Source organism: Lepisosteus platostomus, chromosome 13, assembly GCF_059453375.1.
Source record: "Lepisosteus platostomus isolate fLepPlt1 chromosome 13, fLepPlt1.hap1, whole genome shotgun sequence".
NCBI lineage: Eukaryota > Metazoa > Chordata > Actinopteri > Semionotiformes > Lepisosteidae > Lepisosteus > Lepisosteus platostomus.
In genome coordinates, this window is record NC_142623.1 from 12,825,546 (window position 1) to 12,848,243 (window position 22,698).

Here is a 22,698-nt window from a genome sequence, read left to right on the forward strand (position 1 = left end):
GGGGAGGGGCTTACATACTACTGTATATAAGCTGGCTCCTCAGACTAATAGTGGAGTCAGTTGGTGAGTTAGGTAGTTGTGGCTGAAATCAGAGCAAAGGTAATAGGTAATAGGTAATAGGTAATAGGTAATAGGTAATAGGTAATAGGTAATAGGTAATAGGTAATAGGTAATAGGTAATAGGTAATAGGTAATAGGTAATAGGTAATAGGTAATAGGTAATAGGTAATAGGTAATAGGTAATAGGTAATAGGTAATAGGTAATAGGTAATAGGTAATAGGTAATAGGTAATAGGTAATAGGTAATAGGTAATAGGTAATAGGTAATAGGTAATAGGTAATAGGTAATAGGTAATAGGTAATAGGTAATAGGTAATAGGTAATAGGTAATAGGTAATAGGTAATAGGTAATAGGTAATAGGTAATAGGTAATAGGTAATAGGTAATAGGTAATAGGTAATAGGTAGTAGGTAATTAGGTAATAGGGGGTAATGGGAAGCAGTGTAAATAAACTGCACTTACTTCACTTGAGTGCTTTGTGGTAGAGCTATTATTTTATAAAATTGACCTGCAGTACTTTGGCCTACCTCAGTCCATTGTGTGACGCATTGTCTTGATTTTTGCACCAAGTGGAAATTCTTTTGTTTAGAGTTTCTGATGAAAGTTTCAAAGCTGATTTAATTAATTTGTGTTGCATTTTCTGAGTTGTCAGGTATGTTCAGATTTTATGGTGAAATCAAGTTGTCGCTTGTGCTGTGGCACTGAAAGTCTAAAATTTTCATTCATTGCTTTATTTTCATAGGCAATAGTTTTGACTTGGGCGATGAGTGTTTTGACAGCCTCATGCAATGTATTGTTCTCTTTTTGGAGTGTTTCAATTGATCTTTTCTTCTGTCATGGCACTTCAAAGAAACATCAGTCAATAAAACTTTCCAGGTTGCTACAATTTAAAGTGAAAGTATCAAACAGTTAACAGCCAGAAATGTAACTTAATTTGTAGAATTTGACAGTAATAGCACTCAATAGTCTAACTGTGGGATGCCACCATCTTGTATCTTGAACACCTGCATTCTCAAACCCTGCACACTAAAACAAAAAGCACAACAGGGTAAAGGAGCTTAATCTTTTCAATCTATGTAAGATATGTCTGAAAAAAAAATAGTTTGAGGTCTTCAAAATTTTTAAACTTTAAAAATGACTCAAGTTTGATCTAAACAGTTATTTCAGGTGTAGTTGGATCCTCAGAACATACAGTAAATGGAAACATTCTAAAACAATTTGTACCAACACTCCTGTTTACATAAGAGTTATTGACACATTTTGGCAGTTTTCACACCTAGGAATTCTGTGGTAAAGGAATCAGTGTATATAAAATATATGAGCACTGATGGGCTAACACGCTTGTTCTCATTATCATATTTTCTTAATTTCACATTTCTGAGGACTGCTCAGACTGAGTGGGCTTGAGTCAAACAGAATATTCTATGCAACACACCATCCCTGTGCCTGGGCACTTTGTACTGATGGTGTGAGGGAAGAATCACTCCGCCAATCCATGCGAACTGCCATTAGCACTGGGGGATCCAGTGTGAGGCGCTCTGACAGTGTACAGTATGTGCTGGAGAAGACCACACCTGGTCCTCACCAATTTCATAAAAGCATGAGGATCATACAGTAAGTGGTGGTCAACTGCAGATTCCATAAAATAAAAATAATTAGCTACAGTATTTCAAATATGAAAAAAAAAATGTTTTGTTCAGAGAAATTCTTACATATCTGAAAATCTAAACAGTAGAGTACAAAAATATACTGACTAGTCACAATATTAGGAACCCCAATGAATAACTTGAGAAAAAAAAAAACAAAGGTAAAAAAACAGGGTAGATTTAAAAGGACAGGGCAAGGTTCTGAAATACATGCATATTTCATCCCATTCTTCCAGCAGGATCATAATCAGCTGTGTTGTGATGAGAGTAATGGTGTGTGGGATTGGACTGCATGGTCCATCGGGTTCACTGGTTCCCAAAACATTTGAGATCCAGAGTTTGTTCAGACCAGGGAACGTGATGGAGGTTTTGTCTCAGCTCCTTGAGCTATCCATGCAGTGCCTGCCACTGAGAGAGACAATTCATCAGAGGATCCTCCGATTCTGGTGAGTATAATTCATGCCTCCAAATTAAAAAAGAACACACAAGAAAACCTCTGCATATGATATAAGCAGATCTTTTTTAAACGACCCTTGAATTATTTGCTTAGTCACAACCTTCTTTATACTGGCCCTCCTTCCTGGTACCATAATAGTATGATATTTTAAGTTATCTGTAAAATTTCACGAATTGAAATTAAATGAAAAATTTCGTAGTTCAGGTGGGTAGCTGCGTCAGCATGTGTAGGCTGCAAAGGAACAAGTCATTGGTTTCTTCCATGCTGAAAAAAGAAGAAAACACAATGTTTCGGCCGTGGAGCCTTCTTCAGGTGTGTGTTCTTCTTCTTTATTTTAGCATGGAATAAACCTATTACTTGTTCCTTAAATGAAAAATGATTTCTAAAAGGTTTGGTTAAGGTAATGGCTTCCCTTTTCTAACAGAGCAGAAAGGGAGACAGGGAAAAAAAACAATGAATCAAGAATAAACAAGAAAACATTTGAGGTATTTATTTTTAGGCAAACAGAATTTTCTGAAAGTTTAGGGATGAAACGCTAATGTTTAAGAGTATTTAGCAGAGTACAGGAAATGTTATTCATTACTTGTATAGTGGCAAAGCATGCTATTGAATTAAGAGCTGTTAAACATCTTAATAGTACTGTACTGTACATAGCACAGATGGGCTTCTTTAAGTCTAGCAAGTCTCTTTCTGCTACGATCACTGGCCCAAGGTCACTGTACATTACCCAAAGGACATCCGCTAATGAGGGACCTGTAGGGTATGTACCAGGATTATACCTGATAACATCCTAAACCAATCACCAGCTGTAATGTTGCACCTTAAAAGCTACATTACTTCATAACTCATTTTTGCTGGTTAAGTCACTGCTTATCCTCTCTCTCCAAGTGAACTGGCAATCTGACATTTCCAACCGTGTGACTGCAAGCAGTCTGTCAGGACTTAACTTTTCTTCCAAGACTCCAGGCAGAGAGATTCCCTTCACTTTGATTAAAAGGTCCTGATTTTTTTTTTTTCAGTTTTCTGAAGCATAAGCAAATATTAAGTATAAGTCCTGAAAAGAATTAACGAAGACAACGCACAAGGCTGTTTCAGCATAGATGTACTTTTGACTCACTGTGTGTAAAGGACAGCGAGTAAAATTAATAAAATATATGTTCAGGTTTAGCTAGAAGGCATGTCTTCAGGGTAGCTGAGTAAAGTGGGAAGAATATTATCTTAAACTCCCTTACAGTATGTCCTTGTACTCTTTAAGTCTTCCCTGGAAGTTATCTGTAAAAACAGTCTACCAGAGACAGCTAAACAAGAGATGAATTTTGCTGTGCTGTTTTCTGGTAGTTCATTCAGGTATTTAGAATTAACTATTAATACTGTATATGCTCTCAACCAGAAATGTTTAAAGAAGCAAATAAAACAAGAATGGTATTTTTGTATTTTTTTAATAACACTTCTTATATATTAACAGGAAACTGAGTTCTAATAAGTATAAATTATCAAAAAATTAACAAAACTTGCTTTTTTATTCTAAAACACTCAGAAACTCTCTCAACTACTGTATATTCCTAACCCAAACAATAAAATTGTTACACAGTGGGAAGATATTTGAATACACTTGTTCAAACAACTTATAAAAATAGATTGCATTTTCAAATACATATTTACATTATTTCACATTTTGACCATGGACATATATAAAAAAGCCACATTAAGCAGCAAGTGAGTGAAGACGTTTTCTAAACTGAATAAAAATGCTTTAGTGGTATAAAGGGAAGGTCAACACATTACTGTCAGACTATTCCAGATACTACCAGACTCTTCTCTTGTTAAAGGATATGGCTTAGAAAATTTAACCAGCTTTGTCTGTAGAAAAATGCTCAAAAATGATTTTGTTACAACAGAAACTTTCATTTACAAAATATTTATCCTACATAATGGAGACCTAAAGCAGGGAACTCAGCTTATTTTTAATTATTGGCATTATTTTGGACTAACAATCTTAAATATAAACATGCTCTCATACAAATAGTATACAAGCTATGTTTGGCTGAGGGTTGTAGGATTACTGTACCTGTAGGTTTCAATTAATTTAGACTTGCTGACGTGGTGAAACATCATTGTAATACATGCATACAAAATTAACATTTTTCAAGTACAGGAGAAGAATCCCTAGTGTATAAACAGTGTAAATAAGACATTTTAACACGAGTAAATCAATTGCTGTATTATTTCTTATGCAATATTTGCAAACCATTAAAGATAAAATGTATATTTGCTATGGGTAAATACGAAGGTGTTTCCATAAATAAGGTGACAGGAACTCCCATGCTACAAGTGTGCTTGTAAATAGTGTGATTGGAACTGGAGTAGATGATAATGTTTCAGTGTAGCACACATTCTCATTCGTGGAGGAAGTGCTTGGATGCCCAGGTAGCTGTTCATGTTGAACATCTGTCTTGCTTTTATCAATTTCATTGATCATTTCGCCCTCACACCTGTTTCTGTGGTACGATATGAGGTCTTTGCACATCCATAGGTTGGCAATAAAAACCGCGCCCAGAAATCAAATCTCTCTCCAAACTACTGTGTTTGATGACGTCCTTAGCCGATTCTTGTCTTTATGATGAACAGGTGGCATGCTTGTGTGGGCTCACGGTGAAGCAGACGATGGTAATACTGTGTCGAACATATTGCTATACCTGCTGGGAATGTCATTTTTAACCATGAGAGATCTTGTTACCTTAATTATTGAAATGCCTCATATGTGCAAAATGTAAAAAGCTTCTCTGAGCCAAGCTGATTATAATTTCAGTTGATCCAGTCACTGTTGGGTTGGGGATAATAAACTAAACACAATGGATCATAGGATCAGAACCCTTTGTGACACTTACAGTACAATTTTTTCAGTGCAGGGCAGTGTAAAACATATTTATAGTTCACAATAAAAACAAAGACATTAATTACAAGGTGGTTTTCAAGGTATTGTTTCATGAATTTGTTCAGCTTCAAATGACAACAATCATTTTTACCTCTATCACAAAGCACCTTTATCGTAATGTCAAGTCATGTTTTTTTTAAATCAAAAGTGCCGCTCTTAAATTATATTAGAACAAAATTGGAAAAAGAAATTGTGGAATCTGTTGCCCTGAGTTCCACCAAAATACTGCCGACATTGCCGTAAAGATCTTGGGTTTATCTGCAGAACTTTCTCTGTAGAAAAACACCTGACCAAAATAAAATAAATAAAGCAATAACAGTCTAACCATGCAAAGCTAATAAGCTAATGCAAATTGAGTTTACAATCTAATTTGGGATGGATTCAGCCATGTTTACTGTCACTATCTCAGCCGCCACAAACGTTAAGCATTCCTAACACCACTTTCTAAACAAACAAAACTAGAGATACTAAATGTAAGTCTTTTCTTCTTTGCATTAATATTCCTCCAACCATCTCCAGCTGTGTAGCTGCCCCTTGGTTAACTCCTCACTCTAGATGATATTAACTCTAAACTTCCCTGCCTCCTTGTCCTGCAGCCAGGGAAATGGTCTACAATACCCAATAATTAAAAAACTCAATAAACATTTCCCATACATTTTCATTCTTGGGTGTTGTTATTTCTTATGAAGTAAAATTACACCCTCAAAGTTTTTTCCTCCACATGGACTGGCTCTTTAGCTAATAATTATAGCCAAATATAAAACTGTGTAGATCTAGAATCTTGTTTTTTCAGTCAATGGATTCTCTCGCAGCTTTGCAGAGGCTCTAAAAGACAGATTAATAGCTCTATTAAAACAAGCTGGAGCAGTTCTCTGCATTGACAATTACTGTAGAGGTTTACAGCAATGTTTTAGCACAGGTAAGCTTATCTAAATTGTATAATGAATTTAAAAAATTCTGTAGATTAAATGTGGAATTAAGGTGCACGTCTGGAGGGTATCAACTATTTATGCAGCTTCTTCGATATAAAGGAAGTCATTTAAAATGAATTCTATGAATACTATGATTTTTAACTTGGAGTTTTTTTTTAGCATTATTGGGTTTTAAAGATAAATATTTTCAGTACAAAACAAAACAGTATCACATCCCAGCCTTTCCATGATACATATTGCATTTCTCTGGGATTGTACCCAGAATTAATGCTTCATTACTTCTATCGCCAATTTCTGTCTTCCATCTAGACCCACATGAGTAATGGTTTGCAAATTTTACCCTTTTGTGCTCAAGCCTTCTCATTATCATGGCCATTTGTCAGGAAGTGAAATCCTTCATGATTAACACTTGCACTGCATGGTGGCAAGGGCTTGCATTTGCAAATAAAAAGCCAAATGGAGACAACTTCACTCCGGTTTCAGCTTTCAAGAGAATCTGAAATGCTAATGTAGAGACTGTTGGCTTAAATGAGTGCAAAAATAAAGCTTGCAGTCAATATAAAGTTTTTTTTCCAACTTTTTTTCTAAGAAATTAGATTTTAATAAAACTACACTCACACCATAAAAAACTTACCATCATGACCAAACATAAACATCTGGTTCAGTGCCTGTACATATCTACTGTAACGGCTGCCAGAAGTTTTTATCTTTATTATCCAGTTTGCTATGTACGGCTTATAAATGCAAAATCAGGTTGTGTGGTTTGCACAAACGGTTAACTGTCTCTTGGGACAGAACCGGTGATGGATTGGGAGGACATTTAAAAACACCAACTTGCAAATTCAGAAGCTACAGTGTGTTTATTATGTGTGCAGACACAGCAGTATCCCTTTTGATTTAGGTAATGATTGTATGTAATCAGTTAGAAAAAGAAAAAAAATAGTGTAAGTGAGAACAAAATCCACTTACATATGTTGATGTTTGGTATTCCTTTATCCAAGATCCCACAAAAACAAATAGCATATGGATACTTAAGAAATACTGTGTTTTTCTGGTCTACACGTACCAAAAGAGTATTTAAAAATGGCCCAGAGAATGGTACAATTAATAAACAATCATTAATCTTGCCATCAAATGTCTGTAGAGACATATATGTGCAATTGTGTAACATAGAAACAAAAATATCAAATAATTAACTACTCTCTTTTCACCCCACTAGAACGTTTTCCACCTTTTCTCATGCTTAAAATTTGTTGCATCTTTCCAGATATTCAGATCAGGTACAGGACAGTGATCATGATCTCTGCTCTCTGGGCCTCTCACAGTGAGTGCTTTTTTTGACAAAAGTTTAGGACCCTGTTAACATTTGACGTTCCTAGGTTAGTCCTGGAAGTCATCACAGACACAGTATGACAGACAGTATAGTAATCGAATCACACTAAAGCATTTTCAGAGGTGGAAACAGAACCTGTTATCTGTACCGATGCAGAACCGGCATGTGCCCAGAAGAACAGCACCTCTTGTTATAAAGGGACTATCAGACTAGCACTGCAAGCTCAGCTGAATCCACTCCTCCAGATTCTTTCCACAGGACCTCCCGCTGGACTCTTCCATTTGTAAAATGCATGTTGTCAGCTGCCCTTGGCAGTCTTTCTTCCTTTAACTTTAAAAGTACATCAACCGTGTGTCCTTTAGGGCTACACCTGTACCCCGCGGCCATGCATCTGTATGACCTGTGCTCTCAGTGTCTGGATAGCGGTCAGGATCTGCTTCTGGTGATCGAGTGATGTAATCCCCAAACTCATCACATCCCTGCAGAGCAGAGCAAACAAAAAAGAGAGAGGCATCACCAAACTTCACTCCTGCATTTTTTCCATCAATAATGGCAACACATGCTGGACACTGAGTCTCTGTAATGCCACCTTATCAGTAATGATGTGAGTCACCAGTGTTTTTTTGTCATGGGTTTATGTTCAACATTTTTCTTTTTTAACCTGCTTTTTCCTGTCAAGAAGCTTGTGTTACAGTAAATGTATAATCTTCATGATACGATAGCTGACTATGTGGTGTTTTAAGGGTACTCCAAAGCCGTATGTACAGTAAGCCTGTGAGAATAACAACCTCTTGTGTCAAAGGGAATAACACTACAACTTAACAAATACTTTGACAGATTTATAGTAGAATGCTTGAAAAAGAAATTTTGCATTTTGGATTAGTCAAGTCAGGGTACTGAACTAACCACCATTGAAGTGTTATACCAGCACCTGAGGTGAGCTGTTCATGTGTCACCAATCTGAAACAGCATGTTAGGAGGAATAGGCCAGAATTTATAAAAGTTGATGTGCTTTCAGAAGCAGGTATTAGAAATGTCTTACAAGTAACTGAATCTTAGGGTTCGCATACATATTAACACTGAGATATTTACTGTTGGATAATTTTATTAGTAATCCAAATATATTATTTAGTATAGTATGTTTCAGGTCTAGAAGATTCTGTACAAGAATACAGCCTACTTTTTCTTGACACTAATAGCAACAGAAGAGCAATGTTTGCTCCAGATTAAAAAGATTTAAAAAATGTGTGAAGTTTGAAGAGGAAGAAAGACTCTTTTCTCCACACCCTATTTCAAAGTTTTCAACTTCTGTCAGAAAACCAAAACCAGATTTCTCTCACACAAAGTCATTTTTTCTTGTTAACTGATTGTTGGATTTCTTGTGATAATGTACAGTAAGTGCAGCACTTTTCACACTGCTACTCTAGACACTTACTGGACTGTCATCCGTGCTACTGACTCCAGGTAGCAGTAGCCAGCTGCTGTGAAGTTATCCTTGTATCTGCCCATCTCAAAGGCCTCCAGCCACTCTCCCACAGAGCTGAAACTGGGAAAGGAGCTGAAGGTGCGCTCAGTCAAAGGAATGGAGGTACTGAGAGTTCTGCAACACAATGACATTACAGTGAGTGAGTGTTGTTTGGTACCCTAAAGGCGTTTAGCATGAAACTCTAATAATGTCATTAACCAGAAATATTGCTTGTAATAGTTTGCATGATGTTATGCTGTATATTTTAATATAATACCATTGTTCAGAGTTGCTCATGCTTATTTGTTGTGTCTATATATTCATATGACTATATATTCATATGACTATACAGTATATCCCTCCAACCATTTTTAAGATACTTGGTATTTTCTTTTATAGAACACCTTTCTTAATTCAGACATCTGTGTCTGATGGGCAGCAAAACTAATAGATACTGTATTTAATAATTCTCTAAGTTACTACTTGTTATTTTTTATTTCAACTGCCTTAATTTGATATTTAATCAATTATACAGTATGATTGTACAGCCACACAGGAACTTAATACTGTTCCCCACAAGAATTAAGGGTTCAATGAAGAAAATGAGTTGATTTGAAATAAACAAAATATCCCTCTAGGATCTGGGTTAAAAATTATACATTATATTGTTACCTCAACAAATAGTGTTATTAACAAAAGTTCGAAATGAAGTTACATTCTAACATTGCACTTCTGCTTCCCTATGTATAAATGCTTCCTGGCTGTACACTTGTTTCTAGCACAGCTCCACCATCCCGTTTCACCATTGCAGCACCCTCCCTGGCTCATTCCTCATAAGTGAGGGGGGTTGTGACAGGTCAGTGCTGTTATTTTCTCATCCAGGTGAGTTAACGAGTTAACAGTTAACGGCTTAAGTACTCTATGCTTTGTTTTATTGCCTGGCTTTGTCATCATTAGAATTTGACCAAACCATGGAAACATTGTAACAAAATTAAACTCCCCCAATAAAACATCTACAGTAGATCAAAAATATCTAGATCAAAAATGCTCATGCAAAACACAAAACACTATTACATATCAATTCATTAGAACACATCAATTAATCAGAAATTAGTGATTTAATACTAATTTCTCTATGTTACAGCTATGAGGGACAAAATGGAAGAATGTTAGGCTACTGAAAAGCTAGTATTGGGTACAACTACTGTATAAACCACCCAATACAGTCATGCGCACCCATACTGTACTGTAGCTTACTGTTTGATGAGCTCATGAAAGTACTATATGTTGCAACGGTAATATGGTATGTACTGTACAGTATAAGGGGTTCAAATGCTCCAAAATAAATTTGGATTTATATAAAATTTGGGATAATCTGATGGAAAATGTTATGCTGAAATTGATATAGTGAAAATGGTAAGTAATTGTTTCTTAACCCAGTTTGTAAAGGCACCACTAGAGATGCCTTTATTGACCGGGTCTTCCCAAACAACCAGGATATAAAGAAATACACAGGGTAGAACCAATGGGAAATTGTGGACACAGTATGGTAACCCTAGAGGTAAACTTTAAATCTCTGAAATAATTCTGAAAATGTTTTAATACTGAAACAACATAATTGTAAAGATTTTAGTTCTCAAGATAATATCAGATCAGTACTAACAAATAGTCAAATAGTCAGCTAAATAAATATTTTAAATCTGGTTTATCGTTCTGAATTAAAAGATTTTGACTGTGTTCCCTGGTTATAAAAGGACCTACATCAGTACTGAGTAATTTGTAATCTGAGTAAAATATAATAATAATAATAATAATAATAATAATAATAAACTTTATTTTATATAGCGCCTTTAAAGGTGGCTTCTCAAAGCGCTTTACAGGATGACAATAACAATAAATAAGAAGACTACAACAATAAATAAGAAAATTTCACAAGACAGGACACAATTATAATTACAACAATACAACAATAACAATAGAGGAGACCGTGGAAGATGGTATTAAGAAGAGCAGAGGGGTGAAGAATGGAACCAGTTAAGTAAAGGCTTTTCTGAAGAAGAAGGTTTTGAGTCTGGATTTGAAGGAGTTTAGAGAAGGTGACTCTCTAATATCCTTGGGCAAAGAGTTCCAGAGCTTCGGGGCATAGCAGGAGAAGGCCCTGTCGCCCATACAATGTAGACGGGCTTGGGGGACAGTAAGGAGGGCAGAATTTGAAGAGCGGAGGTTGCGAGGTGGGGAGTAGGGCGGTAAAAGTTCAGACAGGTATTGAGGTGCCAAGCCATGTAAAGCCTTGTAGGTGAGCATGAGGATTTTAAAGTCTACGCGGAATTTGACCGGAAGCCAGTGCAAGGACTCCAGGATAGGAGTAATGTGAACACTTGCACTAGACCTGGTCAGGATTCTGGCTGCTGAATTTTGTACATACTGCAGCTTGTTCAGAGTAGATTTAGATACCCCAAGGAGCAGAGCATTGCAGTAGTCAATTCGAGAGAATATATAACAGATACTAAGGCGTTACAAGAGCCAGGATGGTATTTTCCCAGTTGTACTAAAGGACAGGAGAAATACTATATATAGAACTTTATCCGAGATGTTTCAAATGGAACTAAGGAAGGGAGCTGCATCGACAGACTGGAAAACTTAAAAAATAACCCCAGTTCATAAGAGAAAGAAAAATCAGAAGGTCATTACAATTTTTTCAGTTCTGTTATGGGTACGATTCTGCAAATGAGAGTTAAACATGAAAAATATTTCTAAAAAGATGTAATTTTGAGTGACATTATACATGGACAAAAAGCAAGAAAATGTGAATAACATAAAAAGATCCTTCCAGGAAGGGAATACAAATATATTTTTCAGACTGTGAGACAAGTGATATATAAGGCAAATACAAATCAAAAGGCAGCTGTTGAAGATCTCTAATAAACGCTGGAATCTTCAGGATACAAGATGTTAAAAACCCATTTGATGTTGCCTGCATGAATGTGGAATTAATGGCAGGGTTGAAAAGGAGAAGATGTCTCTAAAGGTGAACAACAACAACAAAAACAAAAAATCAGACTATCCAAAGTATATCTCAATCACAATTGTGACCATGTTTTTGGTCCAGGTGTAACTGAATGTACTCAATGTACCCTAAAGTACAGGAATGTACCTTAATGTGCCCATGTACCCAAATGAACCAGAATGTACCTGATGTATCCAAGTGTACCCAAAAGCACCCAATGTACCTGACTGTACCCAATGTACCAGAATATACCTGAATGCACTCAATGTACCAGAATATACCTGAATATGCCCAATGTACCAGAATGTACCAGAATGTACCTGAATGTGCCCAATGTACCAGAATGTACCTGAATGCACTCAATGTACCAGAATGTACCTGAATGTGCCCAATGTACCAGAATGTACCCTATGTGCCCAAATGTACTCAATGTAACCGATTCACCTGAATGTACCCAAATGTACCTCAATGTACCCGAAGATGCCCGAACGTACCCGAATGAACCCCCAAACGTACCCAAATGTACCAGAATGTGTCTGAATGTACCCAATGTACCCGATTGTACCCATTTCTACCTGGCTGTACCCAAGTGTACCCGAATGCACCAAATGTTACCGAATACCTGAATAGGCGGGCGATGGCTGTAAAGCAGGATACAATCTGGACAGGACACCAGTCCATCTCAGGGCAGATGCCCAGAGAGAAACATGCATACACTCACACCGGGGGTACAGTTAGAAAACTGCTCATTTGGAGCCCCGTTATCCACCAGAATGTCTTTGTACAGTGGGAGCAAGCTGCTGCCCTCATTCACTCATAATACCCTGCAATATCAGTAAATAATAATAATAATAATAATAATTGCTTACACTTATATAGCGCTTTTCTGGACACTCCACTCAAAGCGCTTTACAGGTAATGGGGACTCCCCTCCACCACCACCAATGTGTAGCATCCACCTGGATGATGCGACGGCAGCCATAGTGCGCCAGAACGCTCACCACACATCAGCTATCAGTGGGGAGGAGAGCAGAGTAATGTAGCCAATTCATAGAGGGGGAGTATTAGGAAGCCATGATTGGTAAGGGCCAATTGGAATTTTGGCCAGGACACCGGGGTTACACCCCTACTCTTTTCGAGAAGCGCCCTGGGATTTTTAATGACCACAGAGAGTCAGGACCTCGGTTTTACGTCTCATCCGAAGGACGGCGCCTGTTTACAGTATAGTGTCCCCATCACTATACTGGGGCATTAGGACCCACATGGACCACAGGGTGAGCGCCCCCTGCTGGCCCCACTAACACCTCTTCCAGCAGCAACCTTAGTTTTTCCCAGGAGGTCTCCCATCCAGGTACTGACCAGGCTCACACCTGCTTAGCTTCAGTGGGTTGCCAGTTGTGAGTTGCAGGGTGATATGGCTGCTGGCAAATGTGCAGTGCTAGGGAAATAGACAAAAATAAATACCTTGTACGGGCAAGTGTGGATGTTTTTACACTATCAGGATTGCGCACAGTTTTGTTGAGGATACTGTGGATTTGTGTGAATTTGGGTCTCTCATTGCGATCCTTCTGCCAGCAGTCCAACATTAGCTGATGGAGAGGTGTAGGGCAGTTAATAGGAGCAGGCAAACGAAAACCATCCTCAATAGCTTTAATGACCTGCAAAAACAAGTTCAGGAGACACTTAGTGCTTTAGTAGTAGGTCCCCAAAGCTAATCATTAATTGTGGCAGATAACACAATTACACAAGTCGAATAAACAGTGACCTACAAAGTATTAATACTGCACAAATACTCCAAATACGTAATGCAAACTGGTATACATCAAAGAAATCCGTAAATATATTCATCACAGAGTAAAAGAGTCAAAGCAAAAACAATATCATGACCAAAAATTGTAGTGCACTGTAGCTGAACAAAAAGCAAATATAGAGATGATGTCAGATATGGTAAGTTTATGATATCTCACATGAGTGTAGGTAAGATCAAGAGTATTCAACTGAACCCAAACAGACATAGGTAGCCAGAAGAGGGGGTGTCAGGGAGAAGTAAGCTAGAGAATATCTGAAGTGAGCTGAGGAGTCTGGGGCGAGGGCAGAAGGCGGCTACGGGCTGCTTTAAGAGAGAGCTGCAATATTCCAATGCAGAGAGACGAAGGTCTTAGACCAGGAGATTAGTGAAATGTATTGATCAAACTGAAAGTCTGTAGATGTTCTTTATCAAAATAATTCTTGTATTACAAGTCATCGGCCACACATGAGAAAAGGCAGCCTGACAGGAGTAATCCACATCGAAACAGACAGGTAAGGCTAGTTAAGATTTAGGGATCGTCTTCTCTATGGCACTTTTCACTGTAAAATCAGCTAGGGAGTTAGCTAGATGTATGTCCTCTGACCACCATTTGGACATTTGTTTCACTGTGTTTTACTTGCAGCAGAACTTTTTTAAAGTCCACACCTTGTCTATTACGGATAAAGGATTACCAAACACCAGTCTAGGACAGCCAGGTTCAGCTGGGTTTTGTTGCATTTGAGCTCTGAATGACCTAACAGGAGTGTCTGCATAATGTTATACCACTAGGATCTGTTGGATTGGCTACAGGAATTGAAAAGGATATACTGTACGATTATGCATGAGAGAAGGTCTGCAGTTTGGTTGGTTAGCTACTGTAGCTGCTGGCAGCCAAAGTATCATTTAGTTTATTTAAACCAGTCCTAAAGGGGAGTACGGCTGTACTGTTGGAGACAGTAATACTATTTTTAGGTGTTTAAATCAAATATTTGTTGGGGAAGAACCTAGAGGCTCTCAAGATGTGTTTATAATTTACTATAGACTCTGCCTAGTTATGTTAAGTTTTACTGTATATGGAACAATGGTGCATTTATTAGTGGACATTTTCTAAATGTTTAAATGGCAAAGAATATTATGCAGCTATAACAGAGTTTAATGTTATACTGTAGGTTTACAGGTACCTGAACTCTTTCAGCTTTTTCATCTTCACTAAAAATACAGTAAATCAAATTTTTGATTGGATTTTTGATCGAATGTCATCATAAAATGCCCAAAGTTGCCAAGAGTAATTCATTTTTTTAGACCATTAAAGGAAAAAACATAGGATAGCTTTTTTTTCATTTTCTGAACCTCAAATGATTACCACAGTTACATCTTCCATCGTTCTTATTTATTTCTCTCTGTTTAGCATTAGAACGACTTCTTCATAAGTTTAAGTTTTAAAAACAAGGGAAGTTTCATCATTTATGATTTGATGGGATATATTATATTAAACAGATTAAGACTCCCACGTCACTTCGTCCCCCTACATCATTTTTAAAAAGGTTTCAACAAATTTAAATGATAAAGCGGATTAAATCTATTTTATATGTTGTGCAGGCTGTTTTGAAAAAAAAAACATTTCATATTGAATAAGGAGCAAGTAATAGGTTTATTCCATGCTGAGAAGAGAAGAGAGAAAACACTACGTTTCGGCTGTGAAGCCTTCTTCAGGTATGAGCGAATCAGTGCACAGGTAGGCCTGGAATATTAAACCCTGTTAGAATCTTCTGTCACATCTGTCAGATCTTCAGATGCTCATACCTGAGCATTTTATGACCTTTTCACACTGATGTTCATTATAACGTCATTTTATGATACTGGTGTTATGAAGGCTTCACGTTTAACGTTTGACATGAAGCTGAAACATTGTGTTTTCCCTCTTCTCTTTTCAGCATGGAATAAACCTATTACTTGTTCCTTTGCAGACTACGTATGCTGACGCAGCTACCCACCTGAACTACTTCATATTGAATAGTATGTACATGTTTTTTTTACAGCGGTGTACATTTTAAGACTTTTTCACACCGATGTTCATTATAACTTCATTTTATGACACTGGTGTCCTTTTTAATGGTATATTTACTAATGCCCTTTTCTAAATGTCAAGCTTAAATGGAAAAAAAATCTGAAGATTCTAACAGGGTTAATATTCCAGGATTAACTGTGCACTGATTAGGCTTTTTATTCATCACTAAAGATACAGGAAATATTTTAATTTTATCAACCACATACAATTAAAAAACACAGTAGTTTTCACAGCTGGAACTAAAGTTGATCCCTCCTAAAGAACTGTGTAATGCCCCCAGCAAAAGCAGCATGAAGAGCTGTTAAAATGACACTTGTATCATATATTGTGAGCAGCTACAATTTGTTTGATAATTTTTGGTTTACGTTAATACATTTATCTGAATGGTTAATATGCGTTATTAGAGGGAAAAAAATCCCATCACTGAACATATTTAAAGCCCATGGCAAGCCATTTGAAAATGACATTAAGCACTCAGAATGCCAACCTGAAAGACAATAATTTGTACATCACCTGCAGCGATCTGATATTATTCCAAAACAACCTGTTCCTATTAGAGGCAACAATAATGAGAACTTGTAATCTTTGCAATTACAACATGATAAATGGTTGATCATTCTCGAGCTAAAACTAATTTTTATATTCTAGCCATTTACATATACGATACAGTACATAGACTGAACTCACATCTTGATTGGACATGTCCCAGTAAGGTCTCTCTCCGTAAGACATAACTTCCCACATGACGATGCCAAAGCTCCACACATCTGAGGCTGAGCTGTATCGGTGGTATTGGATGGCCTCTGGAGCAGTCCACAAAACCACATTCTTTCCTCCATGCTAGGGAACACATACCAGGTATTATACACATAAGAAATAGTTGTGAATAAAGAAATCCACACATCATCTAATCAGTAGGCAGCCAACTGGACTTCAGAAGTGCTCAATGACGGTGTTATATTTTCAAAGGGGCAGCAAAGGTAAAAAAGTTGACATCCCAGTGAATCAAACCCTATGATTTCACCTCTTACACCTATCTGGATTTATTCCTGAAAGTTGTGTTAGGATTTCAATTGAAGTTTTTTTGCATATACACTTTGAAAATTTGATACATTTACTGACTATATGAAATCCTAGATCAATAGATAGTTGATATCATGTTTCACCCATGTGGTACAAAGGTGCTCATTCATAATTTTTTCCTTGAAAACTGGTGAACCAATAGATTGGAAATCTGGCATATACTGGCAATAGCACTGAATATCACAGCAGAAGTTACATGTAAGTTTGTTATCAAAATATAAACCTTAAAATGTATTTATACAGAAAAAAAATCAAACTTAATTCTAAAGATTGTTTACACAACTTGTAGGCATCATCCAGAAAACTACAGTATATGGAAAAAACAGGAAGAGGTGTTAGTGGGGCCAGCAGGGGGCGCTCACCCTGCGGTCCATGTGGGTCCTAATGCCCCAGTATAGTGACGGGGACGCTATACTGTAAACAGGCGCTGCCTTCGGATGAGACGTTAAACCGAGGTCCTGACTCTCTGTGATCATTAAAAATCCCAGGGCGTTTCTCGAAAAAAAAAGAGTAGGGGTGTAACCCCGGCGTCCTGGCCAAATTTCCCATTGGCCCTTACCAATCACGGCCTCCTAATAATCCCCATCCATGAATGGGCTACATTACTCTGCTCTCCTCCCCACTGATAGCTGATGTGTGGTGAGCGTTCTGGTGCACTATGGCTGCCGTCGCATCATCCAGGTGGATACTGCACATTGGTGGTGGTGGAGGGGAGTCCCCATTACCTGTAAAGCGCTTTGAGTGGAGTGTCCAGAAAAGCGCTATATAAGTGTAAGCAATTATTATTATTATTATTATTATTATTATTATTATTATTATTATTATTATTATTATTTTCATGTGTAACATGGCTGGTCCCACACGCTGTTCAATTTTCAAAACACTTTGATTGAAAATTGATTAAAAATAATCAATTTGAAAGGCATTAGTCCTCAGGCAACACAAATCGAGCTCCGAAATGTTGCACCTATGTGAAACAAAATGCTTATCTGACATTTCTCCCAACATTTAAAGCCACCTGTGGTTTAAACCAGGATGGACACATGAAGTACAGTTTTCTCAAATTCAAGTTCCACTGATTCTTTTTCTGTGAAAAACAAAATGACAATCTGGCAGTTTATCAGTCAGTGTGCCAGTCCAGAAACATTTCTCCTTTGCTTTAAGAGAACTGAATGGCAGTATTTCTGACACATTATTTTTTACAGAGATTAACAGCAATGGTACTAGTCTGGAAAGCAAAAAAATTGCTTGTAGTTGTATTTCTGCAGAGAATAATTGCCAGTGATGTTAGAAGGAAGAATCTGAGCTGTAGCTAAAGTGATAGATAACAGACTACAGTAATTACTGTACATAAAGAAGCTCATATAAACTGGATGCAGTTACTGTATGAGTTTATATGCAGTTCAAGCATTGCTAGTGATATTAGGATCTCATACTAACACTTGCACAAAATGCAAGGGGACAGGTCACAGAGAAAGTATGCAAATAAAATAAATTATTAGAGTCATCGTGAGTCCTAGTACACAGCACAAAAAAAGGACAGGGAAGGAGCAGAAGGAAGACAGAGAGAAGCAGTACCATCACTTGTCTCTTGCATCCAAGTTTGTACTACTAAAAAAAAATCTTATACTTGCATAGCGCTTTTTTGGAAACTCCAATCAAAGCACTTTATAAGTAATAGGGTCCACCACCAGCACCAATGTGCAGCATCCACCTGGTTGATGCAACAGCAGCCAAAGTGCACACACTACGCTCACCACACATTAGCTATCAGTGGGGAGGAGAACACAGTAATAAATCCAATTCATATATGGGGATATTAGGAGGCCAAGAATGGTAAAGGCCAACGGGAAACACTCTGGGTTTCTGGGTCTGTGGAACATACTGTAGGCCTCTGAGATGCCTTGTTTTGTGAATAATTTAACTAGTATCTATGTTTTTCCTTAATGTTGTATGTTGTCTAATGTTTTGTGTCATTTACTTTGAGATGTTGTCATTGTTAATAAATATTTGTTATAGTCTGCCTGTGATTTATTCCTCTTTTACCAGAGAATTAGAAAATTAAGTGCCTTAAATTATACCTACAGTACTGTTCGGGTAAATCTCTGATATTCAGATTTATGTTAATTGTTTTTTTTTATTTCCCGCTCTCTACTTACCTGTCCCCTTATGTGTGATATTATGTTGTTTGAATAACAAATATTCACTATTTAACACTGGCCTAAAGCGTTCAAATATATAGTATACAAGTGGAAATAATAAGCAGTTGGGAAACGCTTCCATAATAACATCTTCTTTTCAACATTATGTGCCTATTAAGACTCTAGTAGCAAATTAAAGGTTTTATAAAATTTTAATAATTAGTATGTGAATAACATCTTTAGTAAGAAATGTCTCCAGAACTCTGGAAAACTGATGTTTTCATGTGCAATTACTGTGATACTGTGATTCACACAAACTTTTAACTGGCAAAGAGAGGGTGATGAGAAATGATGAAGGTATTCTCACACCAAGTTGGTCAATTAAAAAACCTCTAAAGCTGTCAGGACAGACATGCTTTATTAAACACAGTAGTTTAACACTCATCTGTAAAAAACCTTCTAAAGAAATGTCAGTACATACCAGCGTTGTATACACAGACTCTATTTTCTCCTCCTGTAACGGTCTGAATCCTGATACTTTGCACACCAGGTTGCTGTTGACTAGGACCTTGTGAGCTGCAAGACTTTTATGAACATATCCCATCTCAGTGAGATACTTCATTCCAGAAGCAATTCCACACAGCATCCCAATCAGCTGGATCACAGTGAACTGGCCCTCGTGTTTCTGCAACACAACAAACTGTGATTTGCTCTGCATCACATTTTGCAGTACACTATCATATTAGCTTTGTCTAGCTATCATATTAGCTGCACAGCCACTAAAGGAATTGTGCATCCCTAACACACAGGCTGCCTCTGCACAAAAAAAAAGATTATTTAGACACTACGTGGAATTGGACTGTAATTTTTAAAGTCCACATTTACTACATCTTAGCAGAAATTTGAAGTACCTTTATTTGATAAAAACAGATGCAACTACTGGCAAGCTTAACAAAACGGGTAGATTATGATAGGTAGTTTCTTTTCAAAGGTGTAGAACGCTGCTGAAGTGCTGAAGAGCATGTTAAATTTCATACAGATTTTTAACACTCACCCTCAGAAAAGAGTCCAATACTCCATTTGTCATACACTCCACCACAATCATCATGGTATTTCCTATAAAGAAAAAACATTAATCAAGCTACAGATTAATCCAAAGGAATTGAAACCAGTAAGTATTTTATACCAGTAAGTATAGTTAAGTATTTTGTGAGAAAAGATTACATTTCTAAATCTAGACAATGGAAAACATATATAAATATATAATATAATAAATAATATATAAAACGTATAATTAAAGGAGAAGCAACATACTGTATCTGAACTATATATTTTTAACTCAAAAAACTTAACAAAGATTCCTTAATGCGCTTATGCATTAAGGGATACATCTTAGTTGCCTTATTTAACTAGTTTCTTGTTTGAACTGACTAAAGTAAAGCTCTTTTCCAGGTTTGAAATGGATGAAAATATAAAGATGTCCTTTAAAACCTGGTGGAGTTTGCTCTTACGGACACAAATTAATGAACCCTGGCATTGTGATTGTTATGAACTTAAAAGATCAGTTTGATTTGAGAAAACTGGAACTGACAATTATTTTCTTCCCATGGTCTCTAAAAATACCTGAAATATTTTAACTTGCACTACTAACTGTGCTCTACAAAAACACAGAACACAGCTAAAGTTACACTTCGCACATAAATGCTCCAATCGTTAGCAAAATGTTGCTTATGTCTTTATACAGAAGCTTATTTTAACTTCCTGTGTCACCTTCTATCAGTATTAATGACTTTAATGTCTCCTTCATAATCCATTGCATTACTTTAGAAAAAAAAAATGTGAGAATTATGTGTTTGCACTCAGCACGATGTAGAGACTCAACAATAGTGGAAAATAATGTAAGCAGATAATTTGTCTTTCTAATTATCACAGTAGGATCCGTTAATTTCCACAGTGTCATAAAACGGGGTGTAATTGTGGAAGATGCGTTTACGAAGAAAGATCTGGATTACTCAGACAGAAAATGGCACAATAAAAATTCTTCCTAATAGCTGCCGCTAATTATCCCTGCAATCTCTTTACTGACACAGATTGAAGAGGAATGTGTGCAAGTCATCTTTATTGATAGAACAGGTGCAACTAATCCCTTGAGATTGGAAAGGAAGTGGGTACTGAAAACTATTAATATCTCACCACAGCTCCCGCAGTATACTGATGCAAAGCACTTAAATACATTTTCACACATAAACAGAAATTTTAGATATGCAACCATAGATTTAAGTTATCAGTAGAAAAATTAGATAGAGACTTGACTGGGATTCAAAATCCTGAAACTCATCTCAAGGGACAAGCTTGTTTGGTTGTCAGTAGTTGAAAGATCTTGTCTAACTATTTCTACAAAATTGACAGCAATACAAAGATGACCCAGTGACACAAGGAACATTTATGTTTAGGATCACTCAAGGTAGAAAACATGAGATAATTGTTTAAACCCAGGATTATGGAAAATAATAACTGAACTCCTATGGCGTGGTTAAAGCCAGTCTTTTAAGAAACTTAAATACAATTCTTAAATCATAAAGCTACTAGAAACTAAATTAACTAAATGGGTTAAATCATTTATTCTCAGTTGTAAGCTTTCTTAATTATGCTTAAACAAGAAAACAAAACATAAATATTTAAGAATGCATAGAACCACTTGTTAAATATTTTTTTTAAATCGATTGTTTCACTTTAATGTTAAAATTAAAAACAACTCAGAAACAAGATTCTGAGTAGAAAGTTGAGATATCAAAGGTGGTATTAGGAGTCGCATGGTTAATTCAGACACCTCTAAGTGATCAGTATGAGGTGTTTTTTGCTCAAACACAAGCATGCAAAGTGTATGCACAGAGTTGTAAAGACATGCAAAGATGCTCCTATATTTTACCCAGTGAATTCCAGAGTGAGTTCATTGACTGTGTTGAAATCTGGACAAAAAGCAGGCTGTCCCACACTGAAGCAAAAAAGTTTGGAGTGGGTTTTGCTGTGTGTATACAAGCTCTATCATGTTTAAAGGCAAGAAGATAAGACCAACGTTTGTGTGGCAGTAAATACAGATGGCGACAATTCTCAAAATACTATTACCATAATTGTGCAGTTATGATTACCACTGAAAACCAGAGTATCCAAAATGGCGCACACCCTGCTGCTACGGGTTTGATTATGGAGGTGTGTTACAGCTTATGAAAACAGTAAGCCATTATAAAAACAGCAAGCCATCTCCTAAAGTTTGCTTTAAGGCCCCCTCACACTATAATGCTATCTCAGTGAAAAGTCATTATTCTTGCTCATAGACATCAGCAAACCTCATATGACTTCCTCTTTATTCACCCATAAGGACCTAGTGACTTAATATTGCACTATTCTTGGCAACACTCCCAGAGAACTTTACTTTCGTCTTCTCCTCAGCTGTCGTGTTTGTTGCAGTACAGTAACTTTTTAAACAGGCAAAATCTTCTATTTCTGTAAACATCAGCTCAGTACATGAACACTCATAAGTGTGTGTCTCAGTTTGTTTCGTCTCACATTTAGTAATTTCATGCTGAAAGGGTAATAAGAAAGGAGACAGTGTGAACTGTGAGTGAGTGAATGTTACATTAGCAGGAGTAATGCAGGCTGCAGTCATAAATTTGTTATACTGTATGCGGTATACAGATGTGAGGCTCACCCCAATTTCCCATTTACTGTTGGTTCAACAACAACAATTTATCTTTAATGATTTACTGTACATACTGGTACTG

The 22,698-nt window shown here is 36.8% G+C and overlaps 1 protein-coding gene across 1 annotated transcript in view; it reads right to left on the reverse strand.

The window, feature by feature from the left end:
* Nucleotides 1-3,586: 3,586 nt before the first annotated feature.
* Nucleotides 3,587-22,698, reverse strand: part of epha10 (EPH receptor A10) — a 266,058-nt gene continuing 246,946 nt past the window's right edge. Inside the window, exons 12-17 of the mRNA XM_088603157.1 lie at nucleotides 19,971-20,032; nucleotides 19,398-19,601; nucleotides 16,380-16,532; nucleotides 13,300-13,493; nucleotides 8,799-8,963; nucleotides 3,587-7,842 (exon numbers count right to left, since the gene is read on the reverse strand). Of these exons, the coding sequence (XP_088459283.1) occupies nucleotides 7,728-7,842; nucleotides 8,799-8,963; nucleotides 13,300-13,493; nucleotides 16,380-16,532; nucleotides 19,398-19,601; nucleotides 19,971-20,032 (893 nt within the window). The 3' untranslated portion in view covers nucleotides 3,587-7,727. The remainder of the gene's footprint in view (nucleotides 7,843-8,798; nucleotides 8,964-13,299; nucleotides 13,494-16,379; nucleotides 16,533-19,397; nucleotides 19,602-19,970; nucleotides 20,033-22,698) is intronic.